General features: G+C 37.8%; 2 protein-coding genes across 3 annotated transcripts in view; one reads left to right on the top strand and one right to left on the bottom strand.

Moving 5' to 3' along the window:
* The window catches only part of LOC129768558 (uncharacterized), a 117,450-nt gene extending 103,499 nt beyond the window's left edge, over positions 1-13,951 (top strand). The window contains exons 6-10 of one of the 2 annotated variants that reach the window (XM_055770289.1): positions 12,186-12,326; positions 12,453-12,522; positions 12,619-12,776; positions 12,838-13,036; positions 13,169-13,313. In XM_055770289.1, the coding sequence (XP_055626264.1) occupies positions 12,186-12,326; positions 12,453-12,522; positions 12,619-12,776; positions 12,838-13,036; positions 13,169-13,187 (587 nt within the window). In that variant the 3' untranslated portion in view covers positions 13,188-13,313. The other variant, XM_055770288.1, reaches the window with a different exon arrangement.
* Positions 13,805-23,278, bottom strand: LOC129768559 (apyrase). The gene is made up of 3 exons (XM_055770290.1): positions 22,268-23,278; positions 14,937-15,185; positions 13,805-14,873 (listed from the first exon to the last, which is right to left on the bottom strand). The coding sequence occupies exons 1-3, from the start codon at positions 23,205-23,207 to the stop codon at positions 14,422-14,424; spliced, it is 1,641 nt and encodes a 546-aa protein (XP_055626265.1). The 5' UTR covers positions 23,208-23,278; the 3' UTR covers positions 13,805-14,421.
* Positions 23,279-24,161: the final 883 nt, after the last annotated feature.

A 24,161-nucleotide genomic window follows, 5' to 3' on the forward strand; every position in this document is an offset into this window, starting at 1 on the left:
CTTTTTTTAATATCGGCTACATTTAGAAGGAGATTGATAATAACCTTTTTAGTTTTAAATAACATCAGGATTCATAATTTATGATTAAAAATGACTGCTAACATACAAAAACTCGAAGTTTCGAAAATTTCTGAGAATTCGATGTTCCACAAATTTCGTCATAAATAGTTTAACCATCTTGGGCCCATTTTTTAATTTTTCTACATGACTTCTATTTTATATGAAAAAATTGAAAAAATATAAAAAAATACAAATTTTTTGATATCGCAAATTAAAATTTTATTTTGTAAATAAAAAAAGAGTGCTAATTTTTCTTCTCAGTGTATATTGAACATGACGGTATAACACGAAAAACATATTAAAAAAAATTATTTACTATAAAAAAGATTATAAATTAGAAATATTTTTTTAAATATCTCGAGAATGATTGCATTAAGAAGGAGATTGATAATAACCTTTTTTGTTTTAAATCACATCAGAATTCATAATTTGTGGCTAAGAATGTTAGCAATCATGAAAAAATTCGAAGTTTCGAAAATTTCTAAAAATTCGATGTTCCACAAATTTCGTCAAAAATAGTTTTACCCTCTAGGGCCCATTTTTTAAATTTTCTACATGACTATCTATTTTATATGAAAATATTGAAAAAAAAATTAAAAAAATACAAATTTTTTGATATCGCAAATTAAAATTTTATTTTGTAAATAAAAAAAAGAGTACTAATTTTTCTTCTCAGTGTATATTTTTTTTCAAATTAAACCAACAATACTCTATAACTCTTTCTAAGACACTATTTCGGTACGACTCATAGTTTTTGAGATATAAATTATCAAAGATTTCTCTTACTAAAATCAATACGCCCATTTCAAAAGTTACGCTTGAGTCAAAAAAATCCCAATTGCTGTGAAAAACTCATATTTCCTCCAACCCAAACGGAATACACACTTTCATTGGAATCAAAAATACAAGTTTTTAAAATCTGCATTTTAAGGACGATTTCATTTGGAATTGCTGAAATAGAATAATCATTTTTCTTCAACTTACTGTATGAACTAATTTAAATCGTACGCATTTATGTCAATAAAAAATAAATTTGTTTTCTCTCAACTTCCGGGGCAAAATTAGCTATTATTGCCGGGGTAAAAATGCCATAGTCGTAACCTCGAATTCGATCTGTCAAACGCAAATAGTGTAATAGTAGTTGTGTTTGTTGTGGTCATGGTTTGTAAATATGAACGAATTTCGTCCCGAAACTAGTGGCAGATGGAAACTATGGTTGTTGCCGTACATTCTGTAAATCATGGAGACAAGCTGCGGAGGAGTATAGTTTGCCCAGAAGAACATTGGTCAAATATGTGCAGAAGTAAGGCCGTTTTAAAACTGTGTTTTATAAACAACAGGAGGAGTAACTCGTGAGTCACATCCTTAATAAGCAGAAGTTATTTTATGGGCTGACAACACACGACATCCCGAACCTAGGGTATAAAATCGCAGAGCGAAATAATTTAGATCACTCTTTCGACAAAACATCCAAATTGGCCGGAGAAGATTGGCTTGCCGGTTTTCATGAACGCCACCAGTTTGCGTTCTTTGAAACCATCGTGAATTTCACAGTGCTTTTTTTCATCAAAAATTCTATTTTTATAAGATTGGCACTCTTGCCCCGTCGAAGTGGCACTCTTGCCCAGTACTGGAAAAATACAAGCCAAAAACATCATTTTTTGTAAATGAAACATTTTCATAGTAAACATAACTTTCGTTAGTTGGTAGCGCATGTGGAGTGAAGATGAGTTCGGTCGTTGGTTACACACGATTATCCCTAAGGTCTCGACGAGTGCATGGTTCAAGGGATTGAATGTAGGTCGTGATTTCATTCGCGTGATATCTCGGCTTATGTCCAATCACTACAACCTAAACGCGCATCTCTATCGCATTGGGCTCGCAGCAAACAATCTTTGTGATTGTGGCGATGGCTACCACGACATCGAGCATGTTGTCTGGTTGTGTATCCGGTTCCATGCTGCTCGCTCTCAGCTCTCTAGAGCACTGAGAGCACAAGGCAGAAAATCGGATATCCCCGTCCGGGATATCTTAGGTAGCCGGGATCCTGATCTTCTGCTTCATCTATACCTGTTCCTCAGAAACGCCGATGTCAACGTTTAATGATGTTTCCTTCGTTGTGTCCCCGTTTCATATCCCTCCTATCCGATCGATAAACTTTTACATAGTCGCGGCAATACATACACACACTCTTTACAGATGCACGGGCCGAAGGTTGTGCAGTCCACTGATCATTCAACAAGAGCCAAAGGTTGTACCGCTCATGACAACTCTACACGAACTGATGATTGCGCCGGCTAGTGACCATTCTATCCTGGATTCCTCGAGTCGAGAAAGACGCACCACGCTAGATATGGGGTACAGACTAGGGAGCGTTGCTGATTAATGGTCAGCTGCATCCCAATAGGAAGTAGCCCGTGTCGGGCACACGTATAGAGCATCGAAGACTGCAACATACCAATTATGAGAACACTTGTAATACTAACCTCGAGCCAACCGCGAGTAATCGGTTACATATTACTAACATAGTTGTAAGACAAAAATTGTCAAAATATTGGACTCCCGGCCCCGTCAGGCTAACGCCACATGTGCCTTAATAAAAAATATATTTTGGAAAAAAAAAAAATAATAACTTTCGAACAATTTGATGCATAGCTACACCTAAATAGGAGTATAAATGAACAAACCAACAAAAAAATGGAAAAAAATATAACCAAAGAGCATTCAAAAACGCGTATTAGCTTAAGGTGGCACTCTTGCCCCGGGTTCCCCTATGCCGAATTTGGAATATTGCGAGGAAGATTGTAGTGATATTCCAATGATGATTTGGCTTAGTGCGAAAATAGATTAGAACATCATACCTTACGGTATTTTCCACTGTTTCAGTGTCATGAGTAAGTCTGTGTTGCATAGTTCTTAAGAAAGGAAACATACGAACATTGATATCGTAATACTTCAGATGGCTTTTTAATCCGGATACTATGGAATATAATCATATCATTACAAAACCAAAATATCATTGACATGTTCAATGAATGCGACTGAGACAATTTTGTGTAGTGTCAGACATACACTGATGGGCGCAAACAAAATCCACCCTAATTTGAAATCAAAGTATTCAAATATTAAGAGTTTTTTCAAATTTTTCGGTATTCCAGTCAATACTACGTAAAAGTAGATAATTAGTAGACCGTTTTACCATTTCAATATCGTTGATTAAAAACAGAAAATTGTACCTGAGTGGGTAGGAAAGAGTGGCCCTGACCCGGCATCCTAGATGGCATGTTCACGAGTGTCAAAAAAGAGGGAAGCAGAGGCCAAATCGGAAGTTTCTTTTCTCACCACTTTCAAAAATATTGACCTTAAACCAACCCCCTAATGGTCCGATACCGACTCTCTACTTCTTTACAGCGGATCTACTCCCAATTGGCCGGAATGACATACACTCTAGGGATTGCATTACCGCGCCACAATTTTAATAACCGGTTATTCTGAAATGAATATTTCATTACCGATAAAACCAATAAACTACCGGTAAAATAAATACCATTTTCTTGCAGAAACGACTTTTATTGATAACTTGCTGACCCGGACAACTTCGTTCCGTTCAGAATGTTTTTTTATAGGATTTTTTTCGAACATTCACGTTTTCTTACTAAGCGAACGTTCGTGGGTTCAATCTCAAAATTCGCTATTGATTGATATTCTAATTAGCTCTTCACAATCTCCTTTTATTTAAATTTTCCTATTACTTCTACCAGAACTCATAATTCAGCCATTCCATGTCAAACCGATATAATGGTTTTCAGATTTTGGTGCAAAGTGGTGGATTTCTCGCTTAACTTTTGAAAAGGTCCTATGTAACAAATGTAAACAAATCGAGTTAATGGATGCACGCTATTAGTCTTCAATCATTGAATGCATTACAAAAACAATCGTTCACGTATCTATTTTATTCATCTTTTTATCGTCGATACAAAAAATATCCAATGTACAGACTCGGATTTTAAGCACCCGGCTGTTACTTCGGACGCCACTTTCCTCCGATGCCCGAAACGTCCGAAGTAACAAGGCAGTCAAAACAACACAAAGTCGTACTTCGGTCGTTTTGAGTTTTTGTTTCTTACAGTAGTTGTTATTGATTTCAGTTCAATTCAACGGGTGATAACAATAATAATCTGTCTTTAGAACGAAATGCTGATTTTTGGATTGTTGTTTAGTAGTTAGTTTCAAATTCTTATCGTGCAACGTAATAGTCCAATGTGCAAACGTGGGCAGTCAAAACGTCCAATGTAACATTTTCGCTTCTTGGAATCAACTTTAAATTCAAATCACGGAACAACAGCTGCGATTGGTTTTGGAGAGTTATTCTTGATCGCTAGTGGTGAGAGGAGCGATAAAGATCGATAACTTTTAAGACAATTCGTGGAATAATGTTCGTGTCTTCAACTTCGTTTTTCTCGAGTTGACGAAAATGTTACATTGGACCTTTTCAAAAGTTACGCGAGATTTATTCTTTGTCGCAAAATATTAGATCCATATTTTTTATTTTTCCACTAAAGTACCCATTTCCAATTAAGGATGGTCCGGAAAATCCTTTTTTTCACCGTTTTCCCAAAAATTACTTTTTTTTGGACCGATTCAGATGATCGATATCTCAAATTAAAGCCAAGTACTTAATCTTTTTTTTTGGAAAAATATTACGCTTGCCAAAAAGTCTGATTTTGTTTTCGTCTATATTGATTGTAATTGTTTTTTGTTGTTTTCATGGCTTTGGACTAGAGGGCGCTATATTTTTCATATTTTTTCTTGATAGCTGAGAATTTTTACATGATATATTCAAAAATTAGAAATGGGATTTTTTTCGTTTTTAAGTTATGAATTTTCAAAGATGGTTAAAAACATCAAAATTTTACTTTTTTCAAAAAACCATAACTTTTGAACAACTGGACAGATTCAGATGATCGATATATCAAAATAAAGCCAATGATCTTATTTTCTAAAAAATATGACATTTGCGAAAAATTTGAATCTTCATTTTTATAATTATTGATTGTGTTAGTTTTTCATAGTTTTCTCCGTTAACACGTTAAAGCATCGGTCCCTAGGGGCCTTCATGCGCGCTGAATAGAAAGCGCAGCTAGAAAAAAAACGGGGCTTAACGTGTTGAAGATAGAGGACGCTGTATTTTTTTATATTTTTAAAAAGCTAAGGTTTTTCTACACAACATATCTAAAAATCAAAGATGTATCTCTTTTCGCTTTTGATTGCTGACTTTTCAAATTTAACTTGTTTTCAGTCTACGTACAATATTCCTATGCAACTAGACTTGATCTATGCGACTAGAATTCAATTCGCAAGTGTATTTTTTTCAAAAAAGACTAGCTCATTGGCCTCAATTTTATGTGTCGATTATCTAAATCGGTGCAGTAGTTCAGAAGTTAAGAATAAAAAAAATCATTTTTTGAAGAAAAGGCAAAACATGATTCGGACCTTCGGTTGACTTTGAAAAATTATAACTTAGAAACTAAAAAAATCACATCTCTGATTTTTGGATATGTTATGTAAGAAAACTCAGCTTTCAAGAAAAAATATAAAAAATACAGCGCCATCTAGTCCAAAGCCACAAAAATAACAAAAAACAAATACAATGAATAATTACGCAAACAAAATGCAATGTTTTTTTCCTAAAAAATGTCAACTAACTGTCTTTAATTTGATATGTGTATCATCAAAATAGGTCCAGTAATTCAAAGGTTATAAATTTTTTTAAACTGTTATTTTTGGAAAAAATGCGAAAAAATGGATTTTTCTGACCAACCTAAAACGGAAATGAGCACCATAATGAAAAAATAAAAAATACGATATTTTGCGATAGGGAACAAATATATGACTTTTCACGAAAATGTGGAAGCCACTATATCTTTTCGGCATGGAATGGCTGAATTATAATATAAATTTATATTCAGACACAATTTTCACTCAAGATTCAAGATGTCAAGATGTTTCTCCGTTACATATAATACATGTTTAATTGAGGAAAGAAAATTTTCATCCATAAGTTTTATTTTCAAAATGCGTTATTTCACCTGAAAATCGCGAAATCCAACTGGGCTAACAACGATGTCATTGTAGAACATATGAGAATTAATTTCTTCCGAACTTTCTCTCAAATATTTTCGAAAATTGCAAAATTTTAACCATAACATAACTTTGATCTACGGCCAGCGACGATTATAAAATAAAGACAGCTCAAATCGGACGATTCCTTATCGGGACTTACCGGTTTTGGGCTTATCAACACATTTGGCCTCCCATTATTATTTATATAGATGATTAGTTTACCAAAACATTTTGCAAGTTTTTGCTACTCACTTTGTTGGTTAAAGTAATACTCAGGAACACAGAGAATGTTAATTTTGTCGTCTTCTAATCTAGATCGGATCTCATTGACAAAATTTCCTGAAGAGGAAAACGGCCGTTCAGAGTCCACTAATGTTAAGCGTACGGTACGAAGAGCATCGAATACCATTGTCATGTATTTGTCTCTAATGACCTCTGTACGAAAACCCTTGTATGAGGTTTTTCATCAATCCGTTTATAAACGTTCAGCTTGGGCTGGTTCTGCATCGTACAGGGTTTTTTTCCTCTTGTTGTCCAGCTACTGAATCATTTTTTTTTTTTATCCAAAATATATATTTTTATTAAGGCTCATATGGCGTCAACCTGACGGGGCCGGGAGTTCAATATTTCGACAATGTTTGCCTTATAACTATGTTAGTAATATGTAACCGATTACTCGCGGTTGGCTCGAGGTTAGTATTACAAGTGTTTTCGTAATTGTGATGTTGCTGTCTTCAATGATCTGTACCTGTGCCCGACACGGGATACTTCCTATTGGGATGCAGCTGACCATTAATCAGCAACGCCCCCCTAGTCTGAACCCCATATCTAGCGTGGTGCGTCTTCTCGAGGAATCCAGGATAGAATGGTCACTAGCCGGCGCAATCATCAGCTCGTGTAGAGTTGTCATGAGCGGTACAACCTTTGGCTTTTGTTGAATCATCAGTGGACTGCACAACCTTTGGCCCGTGAATCTGTAAAGAGTGTGTGTATGTATTGCCGCGACTAAGTAAAAGTTTATAGATCGGATAGGAGGGATACGAAACAGGGACACAACGAAGGAAACATCATTAAACGTTGACATCGGCGTTTCTGAGGAACAGGTATAGATGAAGCAGAAGATCAGGATCACGGCTACCTAAGATATCCCGGACGGGGATATCCGATTGTCTGCCTTTTGCTCTTAGTGCTCTAGAGAGCTGAGAGCGAGCAGCATAGAACCGGATACACGACCAGAGCTACTGAATCATGTCACGAATAATTTCTGATGTCTACTTGATCAATGCAGTCCGTGACGTTTGATAGAAGACGCCAAAGTCATCATTCACTGTGTCATGACCACGAGCAGAAAGATTATTCATATACGGAAACACGTCTACCGGGAGTAGACGATCTGGATGCCACTCATCTCGATGAATGCTGGAACACCTTGAAAGCAGCAATTAGCAGCACAGCAGAGACCGTCATCGGGTATGAACAACGAGGACAGCGGAACGAATGGTTTGGCGATATGGGACACAGAACAGCTACCGGAGGAGTGGAAGGACGGGGTAATCTGCCCCAAGTATAAAAAAGGTGACAAGCTGGATTGTGGTGACTATCGTGCCATCACAATCCTGAATGGGGCCTAAAAAATTCTGTCTCAGATCCTTTTCCGCCGTCTATCGCCAATAATAAATAGATTTGTGGGAAGTTATCAGGCCGGATTCATGCCCGGTTGCTCGACGACGGACCAGATTTTTAAACTGTGGCAGATCCTCCAAAAGTAATGCGAGTGCCAGGTACACACCTACGCACCACATCTTCGTTGACTTCAAGGCCGCATATGATACAATCGACCGACGACAGCTATGGATGATCATGGACGAACACGGCTTTCTTCGGAAGCTGACAAGACTGATTCAGGCAACGATGAACGGTGTACGGTACAGTGTGTGGATCTCAGGTGAGCTGTCGGAATCATTTGAGACTCAAGCGGGACTTCGACAAGGCGATGGACTCTCCTGTCTGCTCTTCAACGTGGCACTGGAAGGTGTTATGCGGAGAATGAACTTCAACATGCGGGGCACGATTTTCAACAAATCTAGTCAGTTCATCTGCTTCGCCGACGACGTGGACATAACCGGAAGAACACATGCGACGGTAACCGACTTGTATACCCGACTGAAACACGAAGCAAGACTGATTGGGCCTGGGATCAATGCGTCTAAGATTGAATACATGCTAGCAGGAGCGACTGATCGCAACCAGGGTTGCCAATAATATTTCTGAAAAAACTGGAAGATTGCTCTTAAAAAAACTGAAAGAAAACTGGATCCTGTAAAACCTTTTTATTTTAAGAAGACCGACTATGATTTATCTAAATTAATTTTTTATCAATTTCAATGCTTTAGAAATAGCATGCTGTAATATTTGTATGTAGTTCATAAAACTGTAACTGTAATTACTGTGAAACAATATTTGAGGGATGGTTTTATTTGGGCAAAACTTGAAGAGTTTCGTAATTATCGCTTCATAAAATCCATAAAATCGCTGATAGAAGAGCGTAGCAAAACTGCGTATAGTTCGATACCTCAGAAAGGTACGGATCAGCATGAGATACGAGGTAAAATACCAAAAAAAATGCCATAAACAACTCAATAGTGTTATTTCAATACTCAAATAACCACAAACAACGTTGCTCAAGTATTACTTTGGTATTATCAAATTTTGGTATTGAGAAGCTATTTCTCTCAATTTTTTTTGTGTTATTCATTGCTAATTTATATCTTATATTAGGCTTGCACAAACCAAATTTCGGTATCAAGATCAAGATGAGGGACCCTTAAATATTTCCTATAGCTCGAGAAAGTACTTTTGAAAAAATATGCATAGTATGCTTTTTTGCAAATCATACACTATGGTTCACTTGCATTTTATGCTAAATGTGCATTAGTTATTTAGGGGAGTTTGTTTGCATTAATTAAATTAATTATATTTAGAACTAAAATTCCTTTGAGTGACTATGAGATACTAATATCCATTTGTTGTAAACGAAAGCAAGGTTACTTGGGTTTTATATTCATATCAATTAAGGTCAATGGAAACTATTCACTTTATGACCTTCTGAACTTCAAAACGTTTTGGAGGATCTATAACATCTGATGTTAAATCTAGGCTGTTCAATAAAATTAACAATTGAGTGATACCCTGTTTTTGAAGTAGTTTGATAAGTTTCCACCATTCGGGAAAGCTCTTCGTTTTGGAATTTTCGACAAAACACCGACGTATTGAACAAAATGGAAAGAACCGAATTACAACCTCGCCAGAGATCGATCCAAGGTCGAATGATAAATGTCAGAAAATAAAATTACATTAGGAATAGGAAGAGGGAGGGACAGATAATATTTATCATTGTAAATTTATTTTATATAAAATGGATAAAACTAGGGCACATATATGAAAAACTGGATAAAACTGGACGATATTCCAGAAAACTGGAAGATTTTAGGGTTCAACTGGATGACTGGATCGAGAAAAAAAACCGGAAGAATCCAGTTTAAACTGGAACATTGGCAACGCTGATCGCAACAGAGTTCTTCTTGGTAGTAGTGTTGTGACCGACGGCGACGAGCTTGAGGTGGTAGAGGAATTTGTCTACATTGGCTCGTTGATAACAACTGACAGCAACAACAGCCGTGAAATTCGAAGACGCATAGTCAATGGAAGTCGTGCCTACTATGGGCTCCGCAAATCCTTGAGATCAGTTTTCCGTGTTTCACATCAAACAGTGGGTACGAAACGAAAAATGTTCTCCCTACTCTCCCAGTTTTATGTTTACAGACAAACGTTATTTTTTGGTACCCATTGTTTAAAAATGTGGCATGTTTGTTTCACATGATGTTCAGTTTCTCTCGCATTTTCATCCCAAGCAACAGCATTGTGTAGAGTAAAAGAAGCGAATTGGACACCACACCACCACCACCAAACACACGGTGTGTTGGTGTGTTGTTATGAAAAGGGAAGAGAAGCATTTATCATGACAATGGGTGCTTCATCTAAATTTTTGGGCAAAAAATACACCTCTTTATCTTTATCAAAATAAGCGTCAATTAGTAGCAAGGTTCTTCACAATTAATATCATTATTTAGTCCACGCATCAATTTATAAATTGAATTTATGTAACATCGGCTATTATCAGCTTTTTGAACAAGTACTAAAATTGAATAGAGCTTGGCGGAGATGTTTAGTTACCCACATCAAAATACCAAAAATAGGTGTGAACATCCCTGAAACTGCATCTAAAACTTATTTTTGGGTATTTATTTATTTGGTCAGTATTTGTATGACGTCGCCCCGCTGTGCACTCGGTTTCCCAGACTTCAATTGGATACATGCACTGAGAAAAAAAATCATAGAAAGCTTCTTTCTATTCAGAGAATGTTTTCTTTTCACGGGAAATAGCTATAGATTATTTAATCAGACTTGCACAATGTGCATGAAATCCTTACCTCTGAGTTCATGTAACTTTTGCAAAACGAGCTAAATTTCTAGTTAGTTTCTGTGAAAAAATACTCTACAAAAAATGTTTTAGGAGGAATTATTTTTTCTCGTGCATGAAAAGAAACGAAACGAAAGCAATGAATACTGCGACCACGGGTGGTATGTTTATATATGATGTTCTTGAATTATAAACATCGTGTTTGTTTACACATGTTTATGTTTGTGTATCATTGTTCGTGTTTAGGATAGACATACAACACTAGAGAAAATCATGTTCGTGTTCAAACAAAAACATGGAATTTTCACATCACGTGTACATGTGTAAGTGTTTTTCGGAAGACTGCTTGAGATCCATCAAACGAAAACGGTCAAGAAAAAAAATACGGTAGCGATTGAAGGAAGGCTGAAAGACAATCGCCGGGACTCCTTTTTTAATATTTTCGAATATTCCTAATCCTCACATTTCGGATAATGGATAATCCTCACAACATCCTCACGAGTAAAGTCGGGTAAATATTTCTAGATGCTGGAGACCGTTTCTAACAGCGGAATACGCATAATTACAGATGCGTTTTATAGTAGTCCAATTAAGAATCTACTAACTAAAATAGATGTGCTCCCGTGGCCGAGTGGTTAGCGTCATAACTAACATGCCGGGTGTTCGAGTTCGATTCCCGTTCTGGTCGGGGGAATTTTTCGTCAAAGAAATTTCCTCCGACTCGCACTGTGATCACGCGTATTCTAGAGCTTGCCACTCAGAATGCATTCAAGGCGTGTTATTTGGCATAGAAATCTCATCTAAGTACTAATAAAAATGACGCAAGTAATACTACGTTGAGACGGCGAAGTTCCTCTAGGAACGTTGGTGCCATTGAAGAAGAAGAAAGAAGAACTAAAATAGATGAACCGTCGTTTTAGATAGTGTGTGTGTGTGTGTGTGTGTGTGTGTGTGTGTGTGTGTGTGCAGAGGATGGTCCATTTATTGATAAGGAGGGAAGAGTGATCAGGCAACCTATCGCTTGATACCTCTTATGGAGTAAGGACTAGGCAAAAATACTGCTGATTGCCTTATAATCTGTTTGCCGAGGGAGAGCTTGTGTGAATGTATGAATGTTTTTTAACTTATTGGTTGATCATTTTCCGACCGATCGTTCAATTTTCTCAAATTCATGCATTCTTTTTGGATTAAAAGTGGCGTGTAAGTAATACAACACATTGCAACCCGGATGGGAAGAAAAAAAAGTACCAGCATTGTTCTTTGTTCTTTGGTAGAATAATGAAGAACAAAATTCATTCTGCTGCGATTGCTACAATTGCTGCCAACAAGATCGATTTCCGATTTTCTGTTGCATTACTCTACTCTGAACGGAGTCATCATTTAGTAAAACAGCTGTATGTTATATGAAAATCATTTCTGCTATAATTAAGAATTAAGATGGAATGAGGTTGTGCCTTGCTTGCAACAGGGCCATTGCGTCTGAATTAGCATACGCTTTACGAATCCACATTTTTTATTCCAGGATTATCCGATATCGTCAACATGCTGATAACTAAATGCCGTAGTTTGGTAATTGACCCCAAAAACAACTTAGGTTTCACACCACTGATGAAAGCAGCCCTCCAGGGGAGGACCCGTTGTGCCAAGCTGTTGCTATTCGCTGGTAAGCTATTTTAGTGAATTATTTTCAGCCTCGGAAGTACCTCATTCGCTTGCCCCAATATACTCAACCAATACTGTTGAAGAAATTTTCCATTTACGTGTCTTGTTCTGTCCACCTTTCGGATAGGGGCATCCCCAGTGGAGACCGATACCGGGAGAGGATTTAGGGCGGAACAATGGGCCCGATTTTGCGGAAGGTAAGTCAATCGCATTACCGCTCTGTTTTTGGTGTCCATAAATAGACAAATAGCAAACAATTGATTGTAGTAAGCTTTCGAATCGACCTCTTGCAGACATACTTGCGCCGAAACGATAGAGCAATGTGCTAGAGCTCGGCTTCTGGATAAGTCCACGCCGTTCGGAAAGTGGTCCCACGATCTTCCGACTGATAAGAGTGCTCTCAAAACACCCCGAAGCAACAGTATCACATCACAGTCAACCACTCAGAATGGTATGTATAACTTCCGATTAATTATCGAATCTGATGTGAACAAGAATCTAATCTATCGCAGGCCTTCGGTCCAAATTCCGCAAAGTTTTCCCCTTCAACTTCTCCTCAAAAGACAAGCAGATTGCAAAGGAAGTGGATGAAAACTATACCAAAGATCTGGTGAACTATCTCAAGTCGGCCACAATTTGCGTCAGTGGACCTGCGTTGTCTGCCAATAGGAAAATCATTCAGAGCCTTATCCGACCGTTAGAAGTGCCAAAGTAAGATTTCATATCATACAACTTTTCCAATAAGCGTTCTCATCAGTTCCAAACAAAAAAATCAATCAAAAATAAGCTTACTAACAACCTCACGAAAAATATCTGCTTTGCTGCACACTCCGAAACGATCAGGAATACTCTGCCCGACTAACCAGTAAGCCCTCAACTGCCCAACACGCATCATCTCCTTTAGTCATTCCACATTGAAACTAACTTCACCCAAAACCCGCCCCCAATATCGTATCAATATGAGCATCCACGTAACCGTACGAACCCTCCGTAGACTAGAAGTAACCTACGCCAACAACAACGCGCTTATCAAAAAGTACGAAGCGGCTGACTTCAGCGGAAACGGAACCAGCGACCATAAGGATGTCCACGATGGATCGATTGACAGTCGACATTCGGCGCCCCAGCATCCGCCGCCCGCACCGGTAACACGAGGAATGGTCAAATTCTAGCTGATTCCAAACATACGTGAAATATATTCTATTTCGTTAACACTACATCGATCGAAGTCGTAGTCATATTAGTCGATAGATTCTACTCTTTGAAAACATCATCAGCATACTTTTAGCTGACTTCGAGAGAGGGAGACATAAAAGAAGTGCATTAAATAGGATAAATGTTTTTTGTATGTCTAATATTATTCTAGAATTATGTATAAACGTCCTCCTTTTTTTCGGAACCTGTATTTTAGCATAATAAACCAGTTACGAATAGACTGTAAATGAAAACATATTCTTGATGAAGACTATTTACTAAATGTTTTCGAGAATCTCTTATACGATAGTGATTGTAGTTCTTAGACTAAATTTTCTAATAAAGCATTAGTTATCACTCTTATTGTACTTTGTTCGACGCAACATATTTCGAAATAAATTGTGAATACTAAATGGGCATTATCTATGGTGAGTGTGTTTGCTTTGGAAGATGATTTTTGTGGTGAGCTCAAAAGTATCTGAAAGATAGCCAAATAATGTAGGTAAAAAATCCATTCCGAAACGTTCCCACTGAGCAACACCGGGCCTCGATGATGTTCGGATCTTCTGGCACAAGAAACTAGCCGTTGTAGATCCAAAAATAGCTAAGTATTTCAACAAGGTGCTACGAAACTCATGTAAGCCACGTGGCGTACAGGCTGAAACTTGTGAAACTTTGAAACTTGAAACTTTGCAGTCGATCATATAATCTCCTTCATTGAAATTAGAGTAAATTATTCAATCGCAATTTAACAACAATGTTTGTTTGGTTTTTTTCGGTTTTTTTTTATTTGACATTAGCGGAGTTAAAATTAATACTTCTATACACAAAATCCATTTCGACTTTATTAAGTTAGTACACCTAAATCAAAATTCGACAAGTTTGCCGAACTATTTATCTACCTAAGTATAAACCTTAATTCTTCCATCGATTCCCTGTATAATTGGGGAACGCTTTTTTGTGTAATCCTCGAAAGCCTCAATATCCACCGGACCAACGCGTCTGTTAAGGCCATGTTTGGGGAAGGTAACGAAACCGTCACCTCCGCCAGCTATGAACGAGTTCGTCACCACTCGATAGCTCTTGAGTGGCTTCAGTGGTTCATATCTGGGAACCATGCAGTCGTGGCATAAAACCTCGACAGCAACAACCCGACGACCGATGGGTTCGGTCACATTATACTCCACCCGTAGACCAGCAACTTGCAGCATATTGGCCCCGTTGAACCTATCCTCGTCCCATGATTTCTCCACCGAGTACTCCAAAACACCAAGCAGATGATCGCCCCGCAAGTCCACGCACACCAAGTTATTCTCGAACGGGATCACTTCGATTAAATTTTTGAAGCTCAGTTCTGCAATCAATAGTATAAACATTAATCAAACAAGCTCATTCACATTGGAATTACATGACTTACCTCCTCTGAACATGCTCACCCGAATCCCTCCTACGGAGATAACAGCCACCGAAGCGTACGTCCAGTGGCCGTGTTCGGCTTGCGGAACAAAAGCCGCCACCATAGAATCGGCAACGAAGCTACCCAGATTACACTCACCATTGCCACAGGTTGTTTTGAGTAAATCGACAGCGGCAGTTCCAACACGTCGATTACCTTGTTCGTCGACAGCTCGCTTCCACGGTATCAGTGCCTGTACGATTTCAGCGTCTGAAAAGAGAAGCCATGGTTTGAGTATCAAAATTCATTTTTCTAGCGATTGTTATCTTTGAATGTTTTATTGGACCAATTTGCTCCCGGTCAATACCGTCTTATCTATCACTGCAACAATAACGCTGACAAATCCGACCTAATTGTGTCTAATTGATATACCAGCGATAACATGGAGTTATTCAAGATTTCAGATACCAATATACACATGTTATCACAGTTGTTAATTTGATAAATTTTCAATCAAAACGGGTTCATATACACTGGTAATATTGCGCGTCATAAAAGAGAAATCGATGTGTTCGTCTTCTATCATCAGTAAATACATCATAAATCATGGATCGCAAACGGTCGAAGACAATAAAACTAATTCACCTCATAAAATTTCCTGCAAAATTTTGATTCTTGCGATGCAAAATTCCAGCTTGTAGTGTCGCAAAAGCGTCATACAAAAAATGCCGAAATTGCATAAAACTTGGAGATCGACAATTTTAAGTCATTTGGCGTTGGGAACCCTGATTTCATGTACTCCTTGGTGATTTTTCGGTTTTCTAAAAAAAAATCAAACTTTGACGTTCCTGTGACGTCAGGATATTTTTTCGCGGGAGTCAATATTTTACAGGAAGTCCCGTTTGAAAATTCGAGATTATCATTATCATTGGCTCTCTAATGGACGTGTTAAGTAGAATTTCGATTGTATCTTTGAAATAGAACAAACAGACATGTTAGCTAGATTTTTTGTATCGTACACAAAAATTACTCACAAATTTCAACTAATATTGGATTGATTACAGAAAGTTCGTGAATTCAGTCCATCGAAATTTTCGAACATTTAGGTGTTTCTCCAGGCAATCAATTGTGCGAATCAAAAATATAGAAGAAAAAAGCTACGTACAAACAACATTTCATTGATAAAGTTGCTTATGAAACGGCTACTTCCACTTTGGAGATTGGAAGTAGCCGTTTCATGCATCCATTAATATTTCAATGACTAAGATTCAATGATTGCTTATGAATGCAGTCAAGAAGGCGCACGAGGCTGGATTTAAACTCTGCCGTCAAAAACTAAGATTATATAGTCATAAAAAACTAATATTATATAACCGGGATTTTTAATGAAAGCATTCGTTTTTTGGGCAATGCTGTATTTATTCCTCAACATAGTTTCCTTCGAGGGCAATACACTCGGTATAGCGAGTTTCTGTAGTACGAAAGTCTTCGAAATATGTCTCAGTGCCACTCTGCAGACTGCCAATTGGCCTCAGAAGTGTGGTAATGGATCCACGTTTAATCCATTATCACAAAACGTCGAAAGAAGTCCACTCGATTACGCTCAACAACGCCAAACCGGCTGTTGAATCACCAATTTGTTGATTTTGGTCGACGGTCAGCAAACGCGGCACCCATTGCCCGGATAGTTTTTTCACGTCCAAAATGTCGTGCAAATTGTATCCAACTCGTTCTATTGAAATGCCTACAGCCTCACCTAACTCTCACTTTACGATCGCTCAAAACGAGTCGATGTACTTGTTTTACGATTTCCGGATTCGCAACTTCTTTTGGCCTTCCAGAGCGAGGTGCATCTGCGATGCTTGTACGGTCAATTTTAAATTCACTAAACCACCAATAAACTGTTGTTCTCGAAGGAGCAGAAGTGGAATAACATTTTGTCAACCACTGAATTGATTGTTCAAGAGTTTTTCCATAAAAAAATAATGTTTGATCAAAATACAACATTCCTCTTTTTCCATTTCCTCAACTTAAATGATCAAACTTAAACAACTGTAGTTTGTGAACAAAAAAACGAAATGTCAAACAAAACAAAATGCATGTTCTTGCTAGTATTACATTTTTCAAATATATCTTTTTTTCTTCGTATTTCTATAGTTCAGACATTCAAGAATATACCCTAGAAAGGACTTTTCGAAAATCCCATTATTTACCGAGTTATAGCCATTTTAGTGATGCGGTATCTTATCTAATACGGCCATTACAATTAACCACAAATGCGTTTTTCTTGAAACTAATTTTTACAAACTGGTGTATACATATCTCAAGTTCTACTGAACCGATTTATGTCGAATTTATAAAAATACAATCAGTATGCATCTCTCTATCACATGAACCTATGCAACATCACAACTTCTTAATTTTACTATGTTTTAAAAATCGGGAAACTTGGAAAAAATTGTTTTGAACAACATATGTTTCTTCAAATGGCCGCCATTTTGTCAAAAAACATGTTTTTGACTTGTCCGAGGTTCTTGCGATAGCGGCATCTTTACTGATTCGGAATCTGTTCGATTTTGTTTGTTTCAGATAACCAGTAAGGATGGAATCGTGTACGCCATCGTACAACTTTTTTTGAACCCCTCTCACTTCAACAGCTCTCAACCAAGGCGTTGTACTATAGGTGGACCGCACTGTCAAAATTGCTGTTCGGTCATTGCTCGTGAAAAATCAAATTTGTTTACAAAACAAATCGTATCTTTTGGTGACAAATGCATTCGTTCGCAAAATAGCTGCTCGCGCTTTTTTGTCGAATCATAACAGTGCAGAAGGATGTTTTTAGTATATCTTTTCACCTTTCTTTCCAAGCAAAATATACTTCTGTTTGGCTTCCATCGGCTAGGAAAAGAGTACTATCAGCTTACAGTGATGGTGACAAGAAATAACGCTGATTGTGGCTCCACTGATTTCGCTCAGGGAGGAGGAGAATGCTGTGCGTATACCGGGAAGGAGATCCGGAAGGGGCCGTTACAAGTAATTGGCTAGAACAAAAGGAGGTTGTGCATTATTTTTCACGAATATATATTTACTTATTTTTTCCTTCAGTTATTTTCCTTAGCGAGTTGATATTGAAACCATAACCACACAACCATGCAAAACGTAAATAATTCTGATAGTTACGTCTCGCTACTCGTCTCACGTCATGTCCTGAAAGTGTCAAGAACGAAACACCTATCGTTCAGCATCTTGCTCTTAACTATTCAGCCATTCCATGCCAAACCGATATAGTGGTTCTCAGATTTTCGTCAAAACTGGTAGTTTTGTTCTTTATCCCAAATTATGAGACCCGTATTTTTTTTATTTTTTTGTTAGGGTGACCATTTCCATTTTAGAGTGGTCCAAAAAAACAACTTTTTCGCATTTTTGCCAAAAATGACTTTTTTCAAAAATTCATAACTTTTTAACTACTAGACCGGTTCAGATGATCGACATATCAAATTAAACCCAATCACCTGGATTTTGAAAAAATACTACACCGGCAGAAGATTTGAATTCTGCTCTCGTTATTATTCATTATATTCGTTTTTTATTGTTTTCATAGTCTCGGGACCAAAGGCGCTATAGTTTTTTATTTTTTTTCTGGAAAGCTGAGGATTTTTCACATAACATATATCGGAAGCAGGGAGGCATTTTTTACGTTTTTGAGTTATGATTTTTCAAAGTTATCAAGAATTGGCAATTGTGTTATTTTAAAAAAAACTGGCTAGTAGGCTTTAACTTGATATATCGATCATCTGAATCAGTCTAGTAGTTCAAAAGTAATAAATTTTTGAAGAAAATCATTTTTGGGAAAAAGGGGAAAATGATTTTTTGGACCATCGGCTAACTTTGAAAAATCATAACTCAAAAACGAAAAAAAAGCCTCCCTGGTTTCGAGATAAAGGGCGAACACGAAATTATTGCGACACATTCAACAGGGCATAACTTTTTTACCATTGGGTAAAAATCAACCAAATTTTGCACACTTTCTCATTGATGTGTATTGTCTACATGCTGTCAAACTCGAAGTCGTGTTTTTCGATTCAACGAAAATGGAGGTGAACCAACGCTAGTCGAGAGAACAAATTCTTTCCAAACACCTGGAATTTCCTGACCTGTCGCACCGGCAGTTGGAAAAAATGTTGAACATTCACCATTCAACCGTCTCCAGAGTGTTGAAGCGGTTCCAGAAGCGGTTGACGTTGGACCAGGGCAAAGGAGCTGGAAGAAAACCGGGACCGGAGAACAAAAAGACGTAAGGAAAGGTGAAGCGGCTGATTAAAGCAAATCCCAACGTCTCAAGCCCTGATTTGGCTAAAAAGATCGGCATGTCGCAGAGCTACGTCCAGAATGCAAAGAAGAGAACTGGACTACATACATACAAGGTACAGAACTTCCCAAACCACGATGAGCGGCAACAATCGACGGCTAAAACTCGGGCACGGAAGCTCTACGAGAAGATGCTGACAGAATATGGCTGCCGATATTAAGCAAATTCCGGAGTTGGAGTTTTTCACCGGCAAGAGCAAGTTCGATGTGGACGACAAATTTAAGAAGAAGAAAATGTCGAAGTTCGCCTCCAAATATCTCGTTTGGCAGGCCATCTGCTCTTGCGGACTGAGGAGTGAGCCTTTCGTGACAAAGGACACAGTAAATGGCAAGATCTACAAATCTGAGTGCCTCGAGATCATGCATCATGCCACTATTCTAAAAGTGTCCTGGAGTGGTTTGAGGCCAATTCTGTCCATTTTGTTCCAAAGGACATGAACCCGCCAAACTGTCCGGAGCTGCGCCCTGTGGAGCAGTACTGGGCAATAATGATGCGGGAACTTCGGAAGAGCAAGAAGACAGTCAAAGACGAGAAGGACATGTTAAGAAAATGGAAAAAAAAACTGTGAAACTGGTACCGGATGACACTGTAAAGACTTTGATGGAGGGCATCAAGCGAAAACGCGTTCAATGTTACACTCAAGGCTCCATCGATTAACTTTTCTTTTGATTTTTGAAGTAAATATATGTATAAAACTACCCTAAAATTTTGGTTTGATTCTAAACATTATAAGAAAATTGGCATGACATTTTCGGTGTCGCAATAATTTCGTGTTCGCCCTTTATATAATGTGAAAAATCCTCAGCTTTCCAGAAAAAATATAAAAAACTATAGCACCTTTGGTCCCGAAACTATGAAAACAATAAAAAACGAATACAATCAATAATAACGAGATCAGAATTCAAATTTTCTGCAAGTATAGTATTTTTTCAAAAAAGAACAGGTGATTGGCTTTAATTTGGTATGTTTGGTATGTTGAAAAAAGTCATTTTTGGCAAAAATGTGAAAAATGGTTTTTTTGAACCACCCTAAAATGGAAATTGTCACCCTAACAAAAAAAAATAAAAATACGGGTCTCATATTTTGCGATAAAGAACAAAAGTACCACTTTTGACGAAAATCTGAGAACCACTATATCGGTTTGGCATGCAATGGCTGTATTCTAATATTTTTTTAGTTCAATTTTTGTTTTATTGTTAAAAGATAGATGAACAAATAATGAAATAATGGATAGCAAAAATATTCTTTGTTTTATTTTTTCGGAGCTAAAAAAATCGTTCGAAACTCATATCTCTACACTAGAATACCCCATTCATTTCATATGTCTATCATCTGAATCGGTCCAGCAGATAAGTTTTTGGACGAAAGGGAAAAAAATATATTTCGAAACATCCTACAATAATGGAAATAGGAATCCTAATGAAAAAATAAACATAAACGGGTCTAACACAGCCACTTTCCACGAAAATATGAAAACCACTAAATCGGTTTGGGATGGAATGGTTGTACACTCAAACTCGTCCGCATCTGTGGCATATGCTCACAAAATATGCTCCGCGCTCAAACGCATTTTTGGCATATGCTCACAAAATATGCTGTCCACTACAAACACCCCCGTTCCTTCGAACCCGACCGTCTCGGGTTACACGTTTTTACAGAACTGTCGATCAGAATTGATCTTTTTTTTCGGTCGCGTTTAGTAATAACGGATTTACTTTGCCAAAGGACGCAATATCAATGCGCTTTCTTTCGTTTCATTTAAAGTTGGCATGGTTATGGAACTTAAAACGAAAGCGCTCTGCACGACGACTTGGCCTAAAAGAATTCATTTCCGTGAGTTCTCAGATAACCGCACTAATGGATGTTTTTGGGAACCGCAGAAAATTCTGAACCATCAACATCATTTTAAATGCTGAGACGAACCAGCCCAGGAGGCTGAAAGTCTCAAAAATAAAGAATAAAAAAAATCATTTTGAAAGGCGCAGCAATGGAGCACTCTATATCTCCAATGCAGGTCAACATGAGCTGCGGAAAGTAGTTCATTGGAGTGGAATTGATCACGTCAGTGAACAGATTAGGAGGTTGGTGGCTTTAACAAAAACAGTAGCTTGTTATATAACGAGCAATATTAATTTGTTAAAGATCGAAAATCGGTCCAACAGTTCGAAAGATACGATTTTTAAGTGGGTATATTTTAGCGAAACCGAAAAAAACTCCGATTATTCAGAAAACCCTAATTCCGGACATAAGGGCCGAATAAAAATACGGGACACTGTCAAAGAACTTCGTATTATCATTGATGAGAAAAAAAAAATTATACAAATCGTTTCTGATATCCTTGCATGCCAATATGAAGGTTTACGGATAATTTTTTCCGAAAAATCCGTAATAAGTAATAAACCGAAGATAGAAATGATTTTTCAAGTTATAGAATATTTCGGCATATTATCAAAGTAGTATAAGGTGTCAAACTATTCTGGTGAAATCATTATTTTGTTAATGGTCGGTCTTTTACGTCTGAGCGAATTATTTAATTTCGAACACAGTACATTTTAGTATAAACATCATGGAGCTATCAACTAGACCAATATTAAATCTTAAATCTTATGTTCCAACCAATCAAGAAGAATGGTCTTTTTTTTAAATATTGAGAAGCTCCAACACCGAAAATGTAGGTACTGAATTTATAATTTTCCCTTTTCGATAACAGAAACCTGAAATGGCTTATGCATCGAAATTACTTCAACACAATGTAAATAATGACAAACTTCACACTGGAAACTCTGTTTGTTGAAGGACGATTTTATGATAATATACTTGAACATTCGCGCTTACCCTACACCCCTTTGTCAACGTTTTCATGAATTGTAATGTGTTCAGTTATGAATACCATTCTTCAGGTAGACTTTTTACAGTGAACAACGAACGAAAATTTTATATAGCCCAAAAAAAATTGCTCGAACAGCTTAGAATATACGCATACCTGGTACAACGTCAGCACCCAAATAAACAGGATTCCCTTGCCATCGTTGGATGATGCCCGCATCATCGAAGAAAAGCACAATATCACCTACAAATTTTGTGTACGCTGCTGCTTGCACGATCAACACTTTATGACCACTCCGCTGTGTTACGATCGTGGGGTATTCACCCTGGGATTTACCCGGTATGGTAGGGTGATCCCCACTGTACAGAAAGGTGTGCGAATGACCTCCTACAATAATGTCAATATCATCTCCAACATTGGCAGCGATTTCCTCATCTACATCCAAACCACAATGCGATAGCACTATGATAATATTTACACCTTGCTGTTTCAACTTTTCAGCCTCCGCTCTCACAGTCTCGGTTTCGTTTGCGAATTTAAGATTACCCGTGTGCGCAATAGTGTCAGTGGTACTTAAAATGACACCAATGATTCCTATTTTACGGCCACTCCGTTCGATAATTAATGATTTTTGGTACTTTTTGAATTCAGGTTCTTCACTGCTGTCAACATTGACCAGCAACACCGGGGAATTTATATTCTCCAGAAACGGAACAACCCCTTCTACGCCGTGATCGAACTCATGGTTTCCAATTGTCATCGCATCCGCCGGAAGTTTGTTCAAAAACTCCACCGTTACATTCCACCGATGAATGTTATACCACAGTGTTCCCTGAAAGTTATCGCCCGCATTCAGATAGATCGGGTTGGTTCGTTCCGCGAGTAACCGCTTCAGCACTGTCACCGTCCGGGCATAACCACCAACACAGACTTCATCCTTGTCCGAATCGCAGGACACACTGGCTGTATTAACATCCTCGAAGCGCGCGTGGAAATCATTGATATGCACAAGCGACAGTTCGTAAAAGCTCTGCTGAGCACGTGTGACACACATGAGAGCCACGAGCGCACAACAAAACACCACTTCAGAGATCATCTTATTTTCACTTCTACTGGTGAAGCACACCTTCGAGTCGACCCGTACCTGTTGAAAGGTAGGCACCAACTGTCGATGCCCCAAAGCGGTACCGCTTTTAGCAGTTGAATGGTTTTGAGGTTTCCAGTCTCGCGCTGTTCTGAGATAGCACAACTCTCATTAGTTTTGGTGTATACAGAGTTGTGATTATTGATCATTATCGCTTCCTCTTCATCCAGGTAATTTCTTCTTGCGAATAATTTGGACTCCATTTCATTCTGGAAATTCCCAATGTTCAAATATTGTTGCTCAGCAAACGAGTTTGTACCCTCACGAAATCTCAAAGGATCTTGTTTCCTTGAAAACAATTGATTATATGGTGAACTCGGTTCGACTCACTATTTTGAATATTTTTTTCCATAACTGTTGGGTGAAAACCTACAAACGAAACCCGAAAGTGGTGGTGTTGCATTGGATAATGATGTTCTTAGTTGCGTACCCAATCTTTACAGATACATACAATTTCATTTTAAAAAAGCTGACCCGGCAAGCTTCGTTCCGCCCAGAATGGATTTTTTGTTATGAATACTTTCAAACATTCACGTTTTCTTAACCCTTCCACTACGAGCAGCGTCTTTAGACGACATGAGAGTGATACTGCACATCGATCACACCAGCGCGATGTGCATACTTTTCGGCGCACACTGCCATATTGAAAGGGTTAATAAGCGAACGTTCAACGTTCTAATTAAACCTTAACAATTTTCTTTTACTATAAATTTCCTAGTACTTCTTCCAAAACTAGTCATTATAATATTCTCGTATAATACTCATAATTCTCGTACAAGATTCTTCAATTACTTGCAAATATATTAAAAACAATAATTTGCTAATGCCGGAGCAGTCGGGATATCGAGAGGACCACTCTTGTGAAACCGCTCTTAATCTAGCAAAGTGGAAAGAGAATATCGAGAA

The sequence above is a fragment of the Toxorhynchites rutilus genome, chromosome 2 (assembly GCF_029784135.1).
Source record: "Toxorhynchites rutilus septentrionalis strain SRP chromosome 2, ASM2978413v1, whole genome shotgun sequence".
NCBI lineage: Eukaryota > Metazoa > Arthropoda > Insecta > Diptera > Culicidae > Toxorhynchites > Toxorhynchites rutilus.